Source organism: Haplochromis burtoni, unplaced genomic scaffold, assembly GCF_018398535.1.
Source record: "Haplochromis burtoni strain Fernald_Lab_line unplaced genomic scaffold, NCSU_Asbu1 Contig_7, whole genome shotgun sequence".
NCBI classification, from domain to species: Eukaryota; Metazoa; Chordata; class Actinopteri; order Cichliformes; family Cichlidae; genus Haplochromis; species Haplochromis burtoni.
This window is the reverse complement of record NW_024582368.1, coordinates 1700321-1718369: the sequence shown is the minus strand read 5'-3', so window position 1 is coordinate 1718369 and position 18049 is coordinate 1700321. Positions and strand designations below refer to the sequence as shown.

At 38.5% G+C, this 18049-nt stretch overlaps 1 protein-coding gene across 2 annotated transcripts in view; it reads right to left on the bottom strand.

Moving 5' to 3' along the window:
* The window catches only part of spock2 (SPARC (osteonectin), cwcv and kazal like domains proteoglycan 2), a 39040-nt gene extending 26229 nt beyond the window's left edge, over positions 1-12811 (bottom strand). The window contains exon 1 of one of the 2 annotated variants that reach the window (XM_005914022.3): positions 12447-12811. In XM_005914022.3, the coding sequence (XP_005914084.1) occupies positions 12447-12635 (189 nt within the window). In that variant the 5' untranslated portion in view covers positions 12636-12811. The remainder of the gene's footprint in view (positions 1-12446) is intronic. The other variant, XM_005914021.3, reaches the window with a different exon arrangement.
* Positions 12812-18049: the final 5238 nt, after the last annotated feature.

The window sequence follows — 18049 nt, the reverse complement described above, 5'->3', positions numbered from 1 at the left end:
AAAAAAATCAACCCAGTTTCACCTTAAAATGCTGGAAAATGAGACTTGCAGCGTCTAGTGCAATCTTTATAAGACATACTTATGCACTGATGTTTTATTTATTATCAATGAAATTTTTGTGGAAGCACACTGATATAAACTTGGTCGGGTAACAGCTGTACAACCCCCTCCAGATCTGCTAAATGCAATTATATTGCCTTGAGGTTGCTGAAGAAAACCTCAAGGCAATATAAATTTAATATATTATGCTACATACAGAACTGTACCACTCCCTCCTACCTCATAAAAACTTGCTTGTTGTTCACATGCTTCTCGGCTTTAGTTTACGGATCACATACCAGAGATGAAACAAAATCCCCTCAACATTATTCATATTCTATATCCTTTCTCCTGATCTTATGCGTGTTTGGTTACAGGGCATGAGAAGCAAGCCTGCAGATTCCTATCTCTGCATGCACCAAGCCAGGACTGCAAAGCAGAGGCAGAGCAGAGGCACGGCATCAAATGCTGAGAGGCTTGTGCGCTTACAGGACAGAGAGAGGCTTATGTAAGAGTGCTCCAAAGACCGGGTAAGTAAAAGAAGAAACAGAGTTTAGTACTTTTTGAGAATTCAATCAATGGTCAAAATGTGGGTGAGGGCAAGAGGGCAAAGTAATAATCTACAGCACTGTGCAAATGTATTGATCCACCTCTCATTTTGCTTCTGATGAGCCAAACTTTCTTGTATTTTTTAAAAGTGGTCTGGAGCAATAGTTCTCCAGCCTTTTTGAAGGCCTTTCATAGTTTATCTTTGGACTTTGGCGGCTTTTTTATTCATTTTCAGTTGAGACCTTGCATTTGCTCGTTTTCAGATGAATGTTGTTTTTTGTTTGATAAGCTGCTTAACACTGACCTGTTAGCTGAAAACCTGGCATATCTCAGCATGGTGTGCAGCGTGTCCTTAACCCTTTAAGACCTAGCATAGAACCAAGTCCGCCAGAGCTTATATTATATTTTTACATGGTGTGGTGCCATTTTTGGGAGCATTTCAAGTCGCTATACATCAATACAACCATTAAAGCCCAAATTTTAATAATATGTATGCATTAAGTGCATAGTAAATTGCAAAAAATGCAATAAACTACAAAAAAAATTGAAAATCGTTTTTGTTTTTTTAACATATATTTCTAGTTAAATTTAATAGGCTTATCCCTCAAAACTGTAAATACAAAAAAGTTGCACAAAATAGTTTCCCACCATAGGAAATTTATTTCAAGTGTCTTCATAGTTTTATTTTTGAAATACACCAATTTTATATACTGCAGGAAAAACTAAAATAAATATTATAATGAAAATTTGCAAAAAAAACAGCATATGCATCAAAATAAACTATTTCCAGCAGTGCAATTTGAGTCCTAAGCATCCCAGAAACAACACAGAAAGTCAAACATAACTTTTAAAAACACAAATATAGGCTCATAAGGCCCTGATGGTAAAAAGCTACATTTCCGCAAAATGACGTCACTTCCGGTTTCGGACAGGTCATGGCGGACATGCGATAGTTCGCGCTGATGGACGTGGAAGTGTTACAAACAGCTGATCGGATCGGCAAAGCGTGTTTCTGGAATATTATGTTTTTGTTGCTGCAAGTGATTTTTATGCAGCTTTTGCAAAGCTATATGTGGAAGGAAACTGTGACCTAGGACAAGCTGATGGCATAAGATGTAAGTACAACTCCTCCGGTTTCATATGCAAAAACCATTATTGCGCTAGCTTACGTGGTTGCAGTGCTACCGGGATTTAAAAATAGTTATGCAAAATGGAGTGTGCCGGCTCCGAACGGCTTTAAAGGGTTAAAAGATTTAAGGAAACTGGACAAGTTGAGGACAAAGGATTAGGTGGCAAGGCTAAAAAGCTATACAGAGAAGATGGAAGAAGCTGTTCTCAAAGACGGCTGAGGTACGCCAAATTACCATGGACTGGACTGAAAATCAGAGGCAGAGCGGTGAATCAAAATGGTTTATTATTTTAATTTATTTATTTTCTAATTATTTTCTGTGGGTTTTTTTAAGCTTTTAAGGTTTTGAAGATGCAAAATTGAAACCTGCATTTGTAGAGCAAGTCTCTGGATGTTTAGAGAAGCACCAACAGAACTAGTGCTATTTTAAAAATGTATTTTACAAGAGGGAGGCATCAAACCAAAAGACACAAATAGAAAACACTAGACAAAGAATGATTGGAGAGGTTTGAGTCAAGTCGTTTCAGTCTTGAGAACATTGAGGGTTTTCTTGTGCGAGCATTTGAGCAGCGCAAAGGTGCACAGATTTGTGTCTATATACAACTAATATCGAAGAAAAGCACAAAAAATATAGGCAGATGTGGACAGATTCTACCTCGAATAAACAGACATGACCCCCTTCCTTACTTTTTCCAGAATGAGTAATCACCTTCACTCTGCAAGTGGTGGATAAAAAGCATTCACTCACATCTGCACTAAACAGTGAGGTACTTCGCTAATATGGTCATTGTGCATTATACATAATTCTCATTCAAGAAAGGCTCTAATGTCACTCTTCACGCTTCACGGACAAATGACGTCAGAAATACTGTGAGAGCAAAGAATGGATAAAAGGTCAAATATAAAGCCTGACTGAAAACTGCATCTAATTAGACAAACGGTAAATTGTTTTTTCCATTTGAGTGAATACACATTAAAATGTACAAAAAACCCCAACAAAACTAAAAGGACGGGCTACACTGAATTAAAAAAGACATTTTCATGCAGTTTTAATCATCCATGTTGTTTGGCAATACATGAAGCATAGACACAACAGGCATGCAGACATGCACAGATCCGGTTATGAAAAAACAAACAAAATGAAAATCACACTTAGTCCACGAAACCTCTGTGCACTCATGCCAGCCCTGTCCTCACTATCTATAAATAAAATCAGCCCTTGTGCCTTTCAGGGCCCTGTGGGGAATAAGAAAACAGTGTGCAATTCACAGGAGAATCTGGTGCGCACAGCAAGAAGCTTCACACTTTGCAGAAAACACAGAGCTCAACTGAAAAACAGGCTCATACGACAATGGAAAATCAATGAAGCTGCCTAGGTAAGGGTTTCAAAAGGGATAAGAATTGGCCGATGTTCTGAGACAGGGGAGTCTAAAACAGTGTAATCAGACAAGAGTCACATCCACGTTAACACAACAGGACTGAAACCTGGCTCATCTCATGTGAAAAGCAGATATGGGGGTCTATTAATTTCAGTCTTAGACCCTGCTAAAATTCACAAATTCCTATTTTGACTAAAATACATTTTTTTTTAAAATTCATACATATATTCCTTTTTCCTTGTTTGGGATACTGTTAAGAAATGTCAGTATATAAATATTCATAATCAGTAGGTAAGAGATAAGAATTTTAGCACCAAAGCTTCCTTGGTTCAGCTTGAAGTCTGCTTGAAGTTCCCTTTGCTGAAATGTTATCTTGAAACAAATGGGTCTTGTGACAAACAAGCTCTTCTTTTTGGTGTTTCAAATACTGACAGGCAGACAGATCAAGATATTCAGAAGCCCCCCCAAAATTCTTAATTTCCACCAGAGACTAACCTGAATTTTGGGGTGAATCTACGTGGACTCTATGATCTAACCGCTGTCAACAGTTACGCCCATGTGGACTGTTTCAACCGCGATATGTTGCTGCATTTCTCGGGAGGTACACATCATGTTGCGACGTAGGGTTATGACCTACCTAAAGCACAGAATTAACACAGACCCAATCAGTCAAAATCAAGTTCATTTTTATTCGGTTGTGAAGCGATAGGTGCTTAATTTCTCACATAAATAATGTCCACTTGGTGACTCACTGCTCAGTTAAGCTGATGTCATCTTACGTAAGAAGAATACTGCTTGGAAACTTAATCTGAACAAAAAGAATAAATTATGAAATGTCAAGTACTCATAGTCTCTATATTAAAGATGGACGTAGCCCACCATCAGCCAGTAGTTTGTCGACTACAGTTTGAAGTCATCATGTCTGGCAACACAACCACTGTCATTGTTTTTTGGAGCCAGAAATGACCATACTGCTTTGTTCATAGTTTATCAAGAAAAAACTGGGCCTAATTAAAACATACCAGTTTGCCCTGCTTGACTTTTATTGTTTAATCTATGCTGACAGTCTCCTGCAATTTGCTGCACTCTTCCTGGATGTCTTCACCTTTCTGCACAAAAACTGTAAAATGTTATTACTTTTCTAGTTAAATAAATATTTAATATATTACTAAATATTTACTATTAGTTGAAAAGTGGTGGAGATTTTTTTAAACCATTCCTTTTTCCAATAATAATAATAATTATAATAATAACAACAATAAACACTATAAAAATCACATCTAAACTCTATTCTTGTCAAACTGCACATAAATGATCAAAACAATGATAACAAATAAAAGTACCTTCCCAAATTATGTTATATTTGCCAATATTAATGCTGAAGATGACTAATCTTTTTTATTGAACTACTTTTAAAAACTTTTCTGTTTAATTTCTAGTAATGCACCCTATTCTATAAAATCACATTTCTTTATTAGCTACCATGCAAGGATTACGTATCTCTGAAAAACAGGTCAGAAAAACAGGCCTTGACTTTGAAAAGTGTAATAAATATATTCATAATAAATAAAAGGACAGCTGAAATACAAGGCTTCGGGGCTGTGGGACATGGTTAAGTGTTTATATCTTCAGGGGGATTAAGAATATTCAGAAAAATGAAGGCGGTGTGTTGGCGAAACAGCTGGTTAGTTTACGCTCATTCTACCAAGTTACTTCTAAGAGTTGCTAATTTAAAAGTGATGGTTGACTTTAACTTGCATGTTTTATTAAATTAGATTAGATTTCTTTTCTCCATCATTGAAGCTTTCTTTGCTAATGCGCTAAAAGAATTATTACACTCCGTCTCCTCTACATCACATATGTTGGCCAAGATAGTTGGCAATATAACCACAGAAGGTAGTTTACTTACTAATGTTACCTCTGTTTCCACAAACGTACATATAGTAACTGATCTCAGTGCAGTGAAAGCATAGACAGTGGCAGCTTTATTCTGACTTCACAGACCATGCACAAACAACAAGAAAGAAGCTACTGGCCTCTCAGCTTGGCAAGCTCATGCCTCTGTTAAGGAGAAACTGAAATGCCCATGAAAGACACCCTACGATTTCATTGGAATCAATGTCAAACCTGCTTCTTGTGACAATAGACAGTTGTGGCAACATGATCACAGTAATGTAAAGGATAAATGCAAAGAGGTAAGCTTTATGATAAAACACAGTTTCAGATAAAAGCAGAGGGATTGTTTCACTTTGTTATGTTTGAATTATTGTCAGTCTTTAGATTGCACTGGGTAAGCACAGCTTGCCTTGCTTGTCCTGACAGAACTCCATTACTATACTGGGCTCAAGAGGGTGGAAAGCTAATTTTTCAGTTAAAGCTAGTCAGCTTGGTTTGTCATATTGATACAAATACCTGCTCATTATTCCTAGCCAAAATTATATTGTCTTTCCCTCAGTAAAAAAACAAAACCTGGCCTCAGACTTTTCGATCAGTCTCTTAATACAATTAATCTCACAGCAAGCCACATTATTTGTATCCATATAAAAAAAGGTCCTGTTCAGTGACTTAAATAACCACAGTACTTTCTCAGTATTCAAAAAATTTGTGCTTAAATACAATTAAACAGCTTATATAAAAAAAATATACCCAGCCCATACAGTTGTCATAAGGTGGGAAATTAACTAATCTTATGAGTGTATATTTGACTCATCAAAGCTCTTTTGCTCATGTGTTTTTAGTTTTAAAGACAGCAGTGTTATGAATGCTGCTTTATCAATTAAAACTTAAATCTGAAGGACCAGACTCGCCAACCTCCTTTCAAAACAAGAATCATAGCTCCATACACTGGATTTATATGTGCACATGACATATTTGCGTGTGTGTTTATGTTTTTCTCAGTTTGATTACAACAAACAGTTTTTCCTCTCAGGGTTTCCCAGGTGCTAAAACATCTGAATACGTACAGTTATTTCTAACCACTTCTAACAATTTCTCCACAGTGCTAATCAAAATCCTTGGTATCCACTCCTGTACCCACAGGGCCTGATCTCACACTGGCTGTGAATCAGCCTGGCTCAAGACCAACTGCATTTACTGTGGAGACAGCTACTGGCACTTAAAGTTATTGTTAGCTTTAAAGGGGGCAAAGTTAGATTTACTGAACCTGCTGTAAAGAACCTCAAAAGGCTCACTGGGTCTTAGATTGCTGCACTGTTGTTTTTCGAATGAGATTCATGAAACAAATTTATATATAGAACGTTGTTTTGCACCAGAATTCATATAAACATGTCATACTGATATGCAATTAGAATTAATTTGGAGTGTTTTTCAGTTGATAATCCATCTTGCTCTATCCAGGTGTGGGTCAAGGGGGCAACAGTATAAAAAGAGATGCCCAGACCTCCTTGTGGCCAGGCATGGCTGCAGGGTTGGCCCCAAGTAACTATTTCCTGGCAAAGTAGCCATGTACCTCTATTTTCTATGATATCATCACTCTTGTCTGTCTTCTCACCCCCAGGAACAATTTGGCTTGGAACACCCTACGCTGCCTCTAACAACATATCACCTCTGACCATGCATAATCATGCGTGCTTGATATTTTAAGTCTAACCAAATCACAACTTAAATCACCTCGGAGAAAAACCAAACAACTCCAAAAAACAGTAAATGGGATCTTTACTAACTTTGTCGTTTACCTTCAGGACACTGGCAGTATCCCATAAAGAGCTCTTTATTGGTAGTTTTTGGGATATTAGGTGTTTCCTGCAGCAAGTTTGGCAAACAGACTCCCATACTAGGTGTGGGAAATGCAGTAGAAGGTCACTTAGAAATCGAGGCAGGCAGGGATTGCTGGCAACTGGAAGGAAAATGGCTGTTTTAAAGCCCCAAGTGTTGTTAAGCAGGCATTAGTCACACCTGTATGAAGACTTCTGAATTGTGATGCACTTATTCCATTTTGTAAACAACTGAATCTTCCAAGAAAATTGAAATTAATCACCCTCTTAACTCTTTAGCAAATTTGTCTTTGTGACACCTGTTCCCTTCAGCTGTGGCTATTGTACCACTGTAGGAAGCAGCTGTAGCCTGGCTCGATGAAAGGCTATTTCTTTTTTTTTTTCTTCTTCTACTCAATTACAGCCCACCTAGGCCTCTGGTAACCAGCCAAGACACCCCACAGTGCACCAGTACTCTATCTAAACTCTGAACAAGCAGACCCTCTCTCCCAAAACAGTTGGAGGCGATCAAGATGCACTCCGTGTGCGTTGCCTCAGAGCTTTGGATGCTTACAGCCTCGAGGAGAATCTGGTGAGCGATAAGCACCGACTCATGCCAGAACAAAGCATGACTAGATAGATTAATGGTTTTCTGATAAGCCGCTATCATCATTCATAGCATTAATGCATCAGTAGCAGTCTATTTTAACATCAGACAGCATGTGCAGTGGGAATAACAGACTGAGCGTCGGGGTAGTGATGATAATTTACTGTTCGTCTGGATAGCCTTTAATGGAGAGTTTGGCTCCAGCGTTACAGACGATTTATCCACAATCATTTCTGTATGCCATGGTGAAATAATAAAAGAAGCAACTGAGAGTGCACCCACAGTTCTGCTGCACTGTAGCCAGATAAATGGCATGAGAGACTAAAAACAGACAGGTGAGAACAGGTAGTAAAGGTAAACCTGCTAGTGTTTTGGAGCAAAAGAATACAACATCACATCTCAATAAGAACTGTCAGAGTCTACTCCAAGTGCTTCCACCGTTCTGCATATTTAATTCACTGACATCGACGAGGGATCTGATGTTTTTGTGCAGGCCGACGAGTTTCTGTTCATTAAAAATGAAGTGAATGGATAACAGGTGCAGGCAAGATTGCTACTGGGTGGTCCTGAAATGCCTGACTGGAGACGTGCATGTTTTTAAGATAAGGATTTAGGGCACAGACAGTGCAGGATAGGAAGGGGGAAAGCACAAAAATATATACAGTACACAGAAAAATCCAGTTTTAAACACTGAGCTATTTCTGACAAGTACATGCTGCCATGTTTGACTGAGGCTAACAATTTAGAGCATCCTTCGGTATGAAGTTGAATTGCTGACTCTTTGTTATCATCAATTTCTAGACACATATATATGTTCATATTACTTCAACAGAAATAAAGGACCAGAACAATTTCATGCCCGTGCGATTTCATGGACGCTATTATTTTTTACAAGGTAAGTTGAGAACAAAATGGAATCTACTGTTGATCTGCTTTAATAATATAAAAGTGGATCTGCATATACACAAAATTACAGCAGACTCCCATCATTTAGTACACTGTCTATACATAGTGCTGTGAAAAAGTATTTGGCCCTTTCCTGATCTTTCCTTGGGGGATATTTATCAGATTTAAATGTTTTAGATCATCAAACAAATTTTAGCCTTTGAAAAAGATAACCTGAGTTAAAATGATTTTTTTAGATGATTATTTCATTCATTAAGAGAGAAAAGCTATTCAAACCTGCTTGGCCCTGTGTGAAAAAAGTAATTGCGCGCTAAACCTAGTAACTGATTGTGCCATCCTTGGCAACAAGAACTGCAATCATGTGTTTGTGATAGCTGCCAATGAGTCTTTCACATCACTGTGGAGGAATTTTGGCCCACTCGTTTTTGCAGTGTTGTTTTAATTCAGCCATACTGGAGGATTTTCAAATATAAATGGCTTGTTCAAGGTCACGCCAAAGATCAGATCAGACTTTGACTCGGTCACTCCATAACCTTCATTTGTTTTTGTTTTTTTAAGCCATTCAGAGGTGGGCTTACTGGTGTGTTCTAGATCATTTTCCTGTTACATAACCCGAATGTGTTTGAGATTCAGGGGACAGATTGATGGTCCGACATTCTTCTTCAGGATTTTTGTGTAAGAAAGCAAATTTCTTTGTTCCATCAGTCATCCTGAAACAGCAAAGCAGCCCCAGACCATCACATTACCACTATCATGTTTGACTGTTGGTATGATGCTCTTTTTATAAGATGCTGTTTTAGTTTTATGCCAGATGTAACGGGACTCAACCCTTCCAAAAAAAGTTCCAGCTTTCGTCATGTCAGTTCATAGAATATTTCCCCCAAAGTCTTGGGTATCATCAAGATGTTTTTTGTAAAATGCAAGATGAGTCTTTGCAGTCTTTTTCATCAGCAGTGGTTTTCTCCTTGCCCAGTCTCTATCTTATTGTTGAATCATGAACTCTGACCTTAACTGAGACAAGTGAGTCCTGCATTTCTTTAGATGTTCTTTTGTGACCTTCTGGATAAGTGGTTGATGTACTCTTGGAGTGATTTAGGTTGGACGGCGACTCCTGGCAAGGTTCACCGCCGTTCCAAGTTCTCTCCATTTGTGTATAATGGCTGTGACCGTGTTCGGTGGAGTCCCAAAGCCTTAGAAATGTCTATGCAACCATTTCCACACTGACTGATGTCAGTGACTTGTTTCTCACCTGTTCTGGAGATTCTTTAGATTGTAGCATGTACATGTTGATTTTAGTCTGCTTCACTTTGTCCGACAAGTTCTATTTAGGGTATTTCTTAATTCAACAGGTCTGACAGTAATCAAGCCTGGGTGTGGTGAGTGAACTTTAACTCGGCTTTCAATATGTGGTTAATCCCAGTTAATTAATAGTGTAACAAGATGGGGCAATTACTTTGGTAGGATTATGTTTGGATAGCTTTTTTCCCTTAAAAATTTCCTTTAATATTTACTCGAGTTGTCTTTGTCTGATATAAAAATGTAAAAAAATGTCAATGTAACCCTTAATTGATTGTCATTTAAGCTAAAAAGTGACCAATTCTTCATAAAAATTGAAAAATTGACAAAAGTTGTTCATGTTTGAGGTAATGTAACAAATCTGCACCCAGTTACCATGATTGTCTTCCCTGTTCCCATGTTTGTCTTATAGTTTTTTCCAGGATTTGGTGCATTAGTGGAATGAAATGTTGAGTGCACCTGTCAGATTAAAGGATTGAAGGTATCCCATTCTATTATTTGTTGACTGTATCTGTTAAATCTATCTGCCTCGGATGCCAAATAGATTGAAGTGTGGGAGCCCTTTTTGTATTGGAAGTGAAAGAGCCTCTTATCCTGATCCTGCTTTTAAAAACCTGCAAAAGAATAAATATAAAATATTTACGGTGCATTTTCTGCACCCTATGTATTCAGTGTGTTTTTGTGGGGGGAGGTTTGGTGTGCATCTGTGTGCATTTCCGTACATGCCAAAGCAAGAGTGGAAGAGCTCCTCTTTCATGTTGTGCTGCTTTGATTATTGCTTTCCAGTGTTGGATTAATATTTAGCATTTGGCTCTCAGAGGACTGTGCAAGTGAATTTGCGTAATCTCAATACCTATAACTGTGTCATTGGCAGTCATTTATACACTAACCAAAATATTCCCAGGGACTGAACTGCTCCAGTTTTTGTCTTTTTTTAACTGAAAGACCATCATGGGGCAACTATTAAGAAAAACCCCCAGCACTATTTGGTTGCGAAATCTGTATTTCAGCTGTGGACGTTTACAGTTTTAATTACTGAGAAACCCTAATAAAAGAATTTTCCATTTATTCCCACACCCTGAAGCAAGACTTGTGAGTGGATAGAGTCATCAAATTCCCAGTGATACGTGCTTCATCCAGAGACTGCAGTTGCTACAGCAGCAAGCTGAAATCAAAGCAGTTTCTACTGGCGATTCCCTCTGGATGTTCACTGGTTACTTCCTCTGATGTTTTCTCCTGTCATCATCATCATTAACAAAGACACCGCCATGCACACGGGCGTTAAGACTTCCCAAAATCAAGAGCACATCTGTATGCCTGTATGCATGCACGCATATGCACTAACACACTGAGACAATCACCTTCGAGAATAATGATCATGAAAGAGATTCAGTGTGTAAAAGTAGGGGCCGTTTGTGTTGCACAGCAGCTTTGATGTTAAATTAAGAGAAAAGGGGGCGCAGAGAAAGTGACATCTTTATATTAGAAGCTCTATCGTTAAGCAAACTGTTTATATCTTGGGATACTCGTCAAATTCCTGTCATGTTTGTGAAAAGTGATGTTTCTGCATAGCTAATCACGAAGTGCCGAATTCATAATGACATCGCTGCTGTAACAAACATTCTGCATCAAATATGGAGCCACGACCAGTGAGTTATAATCCCACCATAATTCTGACTTAATCTTTCCATGCCCACAATTTCATTACTTCCCTAAGTACAGTTCCAGAGGACACACTCTTTAAGTAATCACAGTCAAACTAATCCGTCCCCGAGAGGGGATGCTGACAGTTTTCACACACGTTCACGTCCTCTCCGGGGACCACGACCCGTGTTTTAAGGAGGAGGATCAGAAATGACACCGCAATCTCTTCGGGAAAGGTTATTACTTCGAAAGGCTCATCTTTTCTTCCAGAACAGATAAGCCATTGTTCTCACAACAGATGCTCAAGCTGAAGCAAACCGCTCACATTTCAGATCCAATAATGATACCTATCATTCAGTGCAGTTACCACATAGGATCAATTAAAACCCAATTAACAGGAGTCATATGGAACCTAATCCAACTGCACTATTGCCCAAATCGTGTTGGGATCATTACTAATCATTTCACAGAGAAGCAAAGGAAGGCAAAACTATGCCTATGCAGCCCCAGACACGGCAATATATCACAGTGCTCTGAAAGCTTTAATCAATCCCTGCAGCCCAGTTTAGTGTGTTTAGTAGGTGAAAATGCTCATCAATCAATCACTGGCTCTGCTCTAATTGCTAAATTCCCTTGTTTGTGAAATCTCTTGGAACACGTCTGGTAGCACATCTGGGGCAACCAGTAGTCAGGTCAGTGTGATGGAATAGGTTTATGCCTCTGTGCAAGTGGGGCTGAAACTTAATTGCTTAGAATGAGCAAAGGGCTCATAAGCGAAAAGTAGGAAGAACAGCAGTCGATACACTATGGACTGTGCTTGCAAATGTGGCATTTTTTTCTTGGGCTCTATTGTGGAAGTTTACTGAATCAATATTTATAAAATCACCCGAATTCAATATAATACACAATACCATGTTTTGTCACTTACATGTATTTCCCATTTAATTCTACTATAAAAGCCTTTCTGTGTAAAATAGATCTTATAGTGCTTAATTTTCTATGTTTTTTCACATTTTGAAACATTTATATGTGTTAAAACTGCCAGCACCAAGTTTCTGTGCTTTAACCCGCTTCGAAAGTGTGTGATAATAACTATTAGGCTACACTTCCGAAATGTGGAGTGCGTGTTTCCCCATCAGCGCATCTCATACCGCATTACAGCGGATCTCCCAATCAACACTTACATCTCTGAAGCGATTCCAGTGCTTGATCTTGTGGCTGTACTGTGAAATGGTGGACAGCCACTGCTCGTCTTCCATGAAATTCCCCGTCTTTTCCGCCTCTTTGACGCTCTTCACTTCGGTTTGGAGGGTTGACCCCGCCAGCATCACCAGCGGGACGAGAAGGCACACGATATCCGTATTTCCCACCATGGTAGCGGACAAACAAAAACACCTCGCGCACACCGACTGTCGGCAGCAGGAGGAGGATACCGAGGCTGGACTGAAAGTACCACCTGATTAGCCTATAGGATGCGCCTTCTGCTCGAGGAGAGAGAGAGGGAGAGGGAGGGAGAGAGAGAGAGATTTTCAGGGTGTGTTTCCGTGAACACGCCACACATTTATTTGCATGTTCCTGGGTGCTGTTGGTGTTTACAAGCAACGAATTCAAATGTCACGTGACGCCATTCATTGACTCCTCTCCGCTCTGGGCTTTTTCAGGTGGGACACTTTGGTTTGTGGGGCAGGTAAATAAAGGCTATAATAATGTATTATTGACTCCTCAGTTAATTCTTTTAGGATTGTGAGGGGAAACATATTTAGATCACCTTTATTTCTGATGAGATAAGTAAAACCTTCCACCTGAAAGGCTGGGATTAGACAGGTTTTAGTTTTTATTTGAGAAATTTTGGCATCGGGATAGTCGTAGATTGGATTTCCTGATCATTCCAGCTCATGTCTATGTTAAAAAAAAGCCTTCAGTCAGTAAAAAGCCCACTCTGACACACACTCAGCCAGCAGTTCTGCTGCAGCACGGTAAGATGTCTTTTTCATTAAAATTTCACTGCAACAGGGAAACCCTTTGCGACCCTTTATCTACAAAAGAGCTATGCAAATGTACTTAGCGATGTTCGTTTGGAAAAAGAATACCAACTGGGTCCACTTAGAGCTTTTCCAGAGGCTTCAATCATATCACACGACTTTCATCAATGAATGCGGCTCTCTCTTGGTTGTCATGGAGATTAATCACTTGGCAGGGATGTTTTTGTTTTATTTACAATTTATTAATTTCAAATGAATCAAACTTTTCAGGTATCAACAGCAGCTATTAGGCGATTCACTTCACCCCCCCTTTTTTCTAAAGTGACTGGATTTTTCTTTTTATTTATGCTTATCTTGTTAGTTATCCTTTATTCATCCAGATATATTCATCCAAAATAGTGTGCTTGAGATTAAGATATCTATTCCAAGAGAGACCATGGCGTTATTATTTATAATACATAATCAATTACTGTGGCTGTGGCATTTGTTGTAGTTGTTGAAAGTAAGGCTATGAATCTGCTCCGCATAATTCATTTAATTATCTAGTAAGTGCCTGCACTTACTCAGTTCAAGAGTACATTTGTTTACAAAGTTGAGACTTTATAATAAATACAGTACAATATGACATATAATATAAAGTTCGAATCCAATTGCATATAGACAAAACCTAATCATCTATTTAATATAAAATAGTAAATGTAAGTATTTTCAGAAGAATAACACAAGTATTTAGAAATTATCATTTGGTTTCATGGTCCAGCAGCTTGTATGAAAATTTAAAACAATTTAGGAGTGATAGATTACAGCTGCTGCCCAAACAGAGCCTTAAAAGTCAATGAACCATAAAGATAATAAAATAAAATTTATTTGTACAGCACTTAATAAAACCAGCATTTACAAAGTGCTTCTCAAAAACACGCAATAAACAAACAATAAACGTAATTTTTTTTAAAAGCCCCCTAGGAATAAATTATAAAAACAATTTTCCATATCAATTATAAAAAAACACACGAGACTCAAGTGCAAGAGACAATAAAATATAATGTGACTCCATAGGAAATAATACATTTAACATAAAATGTAAAAGTTTAAAGAATGAAATGGAGATAAGCTAAGAATGTCAAAGATATAAAATCTATAATAAAAGCGCTACCAAGTGCTATAAATTAACACTGATGAAGACACTGAGGAAGCGAGTTGGACTTCCTCGGGCAGGTCATTTCACAGCTGAAGAGCCCTAACAGCAAATGCTCGATCACCTTTAAGTGTGAGCGTGATGGGAAAAGTAAACAGGTTTCTGGGAGGATCTCAGGCTGTGCAACTGCAGCCAGGCCATGCATGTTTTTTAAAATAATAAGTTGAATATTAAAACCAGTTATTAAAGTAAAGGGCAGCCAGTGTAAACAGTGTAGCAGCGCCACTTGCTACACTGTAGCAGCAGGACTCGTTAACCTTGCTTATGTGTTTCTCAAGCACACCCAGGTTTCTGACAACTGATTGTACATGAACTGATAACCAAGGGAGGACTTGATGAGTAAATGGAGCGTTTCTGGACCAATGATAGGATTTTCTGTTTTTTTTTTCTGAGTTTAATTTTTTAGAAAATATAAGTCTGTGGATTTTACCATTCATTTAATACTAAGCTGTTAGCATAGTAGTGGAACAAAATATCATTTCTCTGTATAATGGTGCCAAGAGACAGCATGTATATATAATTTTTTAAAAAACAAGATAGGACCTAGTATAGACCCCTGGGGGACTCCAGATTTTAGAATAGGGAGAGCTGTGGTCACCAGTAAAAAAACAAAACAAAAATAAAACTGTAGAGCTGTTCCAGATATACCAACCTGATGCTGCAGCCTCTCAGTCAAAAACGTTTTATGGACTGTTGCATCAAATGTTGCACTTAAGTCAAGCAGAACAAGGACAGAACATTCATCAGTGTCAGCAGTTTTAAAAATATCATTTGTGACGCTCATAGGCACCGTCTCAGTTCTGTGATGCTGTTTAAAACTGGACTGAAATTACATGATTTTGTTCTCATGTAACTTTTAAAGATGCAGTGGACAACAATTTTTCTCCTGTGGCATCCAAAAAGGTGTTAACTAAGGTGTAATCTCACACGACTCTGCTAAGTGTCCCGGTAAGGGGCAGCATACATGACACCAGGCCCTAGAAATGGGATACCTAAGTGCAACACACCTACAACAAATGTTATGAATTATTCAAACTGTACTGTTCATGCTGTCAAAACTCATTATTGTATGTGAACTTAATCAAAACCTCTCAGTCTTAATAAAAATGAAACAAATTACCACAGTGCTGTCTGATTTCATGTGATTTTCATATGGAATAAAGTTAAAGCAATAGTTAATTACATTGTTATATCTTGATTGACAAACTGACAACCTTGCATTTTGCCCTTGTATCTACATTATAACAATGAAACACAGTTGGCTAAAATAGAAAAAAAAAACACAGAAAAGAGTCAATGTTGATTGTTATCTGGATTAATGACAACGCAAAAAGAGGTATGCGATGTGGTTATGTTGACTGTAGTTCTATGATACGTCTCGTTTGCGTTGTATAAAATGTTTTGATGCATTTTTTGGGGAAGTACAGCATTTGCACTTTGCCAGGCTATAGCGTTTGACTATATCTGCATAGCCTGCTGCAGTCTCAGCCCTAGAGAGGAGCAGTGAATGACAGCTTGTAAATGAAATGCTGGATTAACTGATGCCATCTTTATTTCATCCTGAAAGAAGTGTATTTGAGACCTTAATAAAGGCAGGCGTAAAGACAGGAAGTTGTTTGAACTGAACATGGACTCGTGCATGGAAATTATGTGATGTGATACAAGCAAGTGTGTGAAAGCAGCTGAGCTTAATCCACATATAGTGAAGCATACAGCAAGCATGCAAATGCTTATTTTTAATGCTACACACTCAAGCTGAATAAAATATTCATGTGTGCAAACAACAAATTTTCTAGCTGGTTGGACTCTGCTTAGTTTGTACTTCCTGCGTTCAACTAAAGCTAACTGTAGCCAGACACGAATACATGCAATCTCCTTGCTTTAATCTCAGCAACATTAATCAAACTGAAAGCAATGAAGAGCATGAAGAAAAATTACAGTGTGATTAACTTCTCTCTTGTAAGTCACATATTAGGAGGAAAACCTGAAGCTACTGCAGCAGGAATCGAGCAAAGGCCTGGCCGTGAACCCAGACAGATGTGATATGACAGTCACGGAGCAGTGAAGCAGAAAGTGAAAGGAAGGAACACGGGAACTGACAATTTTCATCTCATTCTTTGAAGACAGAAAAGGAAATAAATGGCTGAGAAATCCTTGAGTCATAGTACTATAGGCTGTAATGCAATCTTATAAAAGCACTGTGAATACACTCCTGTGTCATGTGAGTGTGTTTTCCCTGGGTCTGATGCTTTGTGACTCAGAGGAAGAGATGTAATTGTGATGACCGCACAGATAAAGTGAAGTTCATTAACGAAACATTTTGGATTCTGTCATCCAGAACAGATGTGTGTATCCATGAGCCAGTCTTGGAGCCTAAGTTAATTGTCAGCTTATTAATTAATACTTTTTTAATGAATGTGTGCCATTACTAATGACTTTCTAGCAGTCTGTTTAAGGGGTCAGTCAATTGGTTCAGGTCTCCCTACAGATATCATTATATTAATGATGTTACTTAACTTTGGGCTGGAAAAAAGCAAACTGCAGAACTTTTCCCTTAAACTGTAACGTCCATTCAAGACTAATAGGTGGTATTAGTCCAGTAAATACGGACGATATCCAGGATACTTTAAGATTCAAAGAGCAGTCACAACAGCCGAGGAAAGCTGTGTTTGGCAGGATTGCTAAATAATGCACATGCTTCTAAAATGAGAGACAGAGAGAGAGAGCTTCACTCTGGGACAAGTCACACTAAGAGTACTTATAAATAATGATCGGGATCCTTTTCTCTGTCTTAAGTCATCATGCATGCAGTGACTTTTTTGCTCTGCTACCTATCACTTAGCAATGCAGCCTCTGTGCCAAATTACACTCGATCAATATCAATAATGAAACTCGTTCACAAACTCAGCAACCAAAGCTGGAAAATGCAAATAATCCACCTCCTTTGGGTGCTTTATGTCAAGTTGGCAGTCAGTGAAAGGAAACGATAACACCTTTTTGTTTCGTTGCTCATGTTCCGTGACCAACAACAATAATAAATGAATGACACAGGGCTTATTACACCTCTGGAAATGTATTTAAAGCAGATAGTGGTAAAATGTTCCTTACTAGATTTTATCTAGGCCTCTTTTTTTTCCTCTTTTTTTTTCAGATCTATCATCTTTGAGCAGAAAGGCCCAGCAGATCCACCCTCTGGAGTGTTGTGTAAAGTTTTAATACTTTAATAAAGAAGAGTGTATCTTCACAAACAAAGAGAGAGAGAGAGAGAGAGAGAAAAAGCTAAACATCACATTTTCCACTCCCCTGAGAGTGTGGGTCTGTTTCTGCTTCTTCCAGCAATAAATCAAAACCTGTCCCAGGTCCAGCGTCAGGTGATGCAGCCTCGCCGAGCCAAACAGCCGATCCTGCATTTACTGCAAAAGCCTTTTCAGATAAACACGAGGAGGGCTGAGATGGAAAGGTTATTCTTCTTCAGTTGGAAGTGTCTCCTCAGAGTGACAGACACCACCTCATTTTTCATGCCACGAGGAGTGATAAACAGCAATAAAGTACTTCTGCTCACAACGGCATGCCGTTGCTATAGTCACAGCCTCCCAAACACAATCCAGAG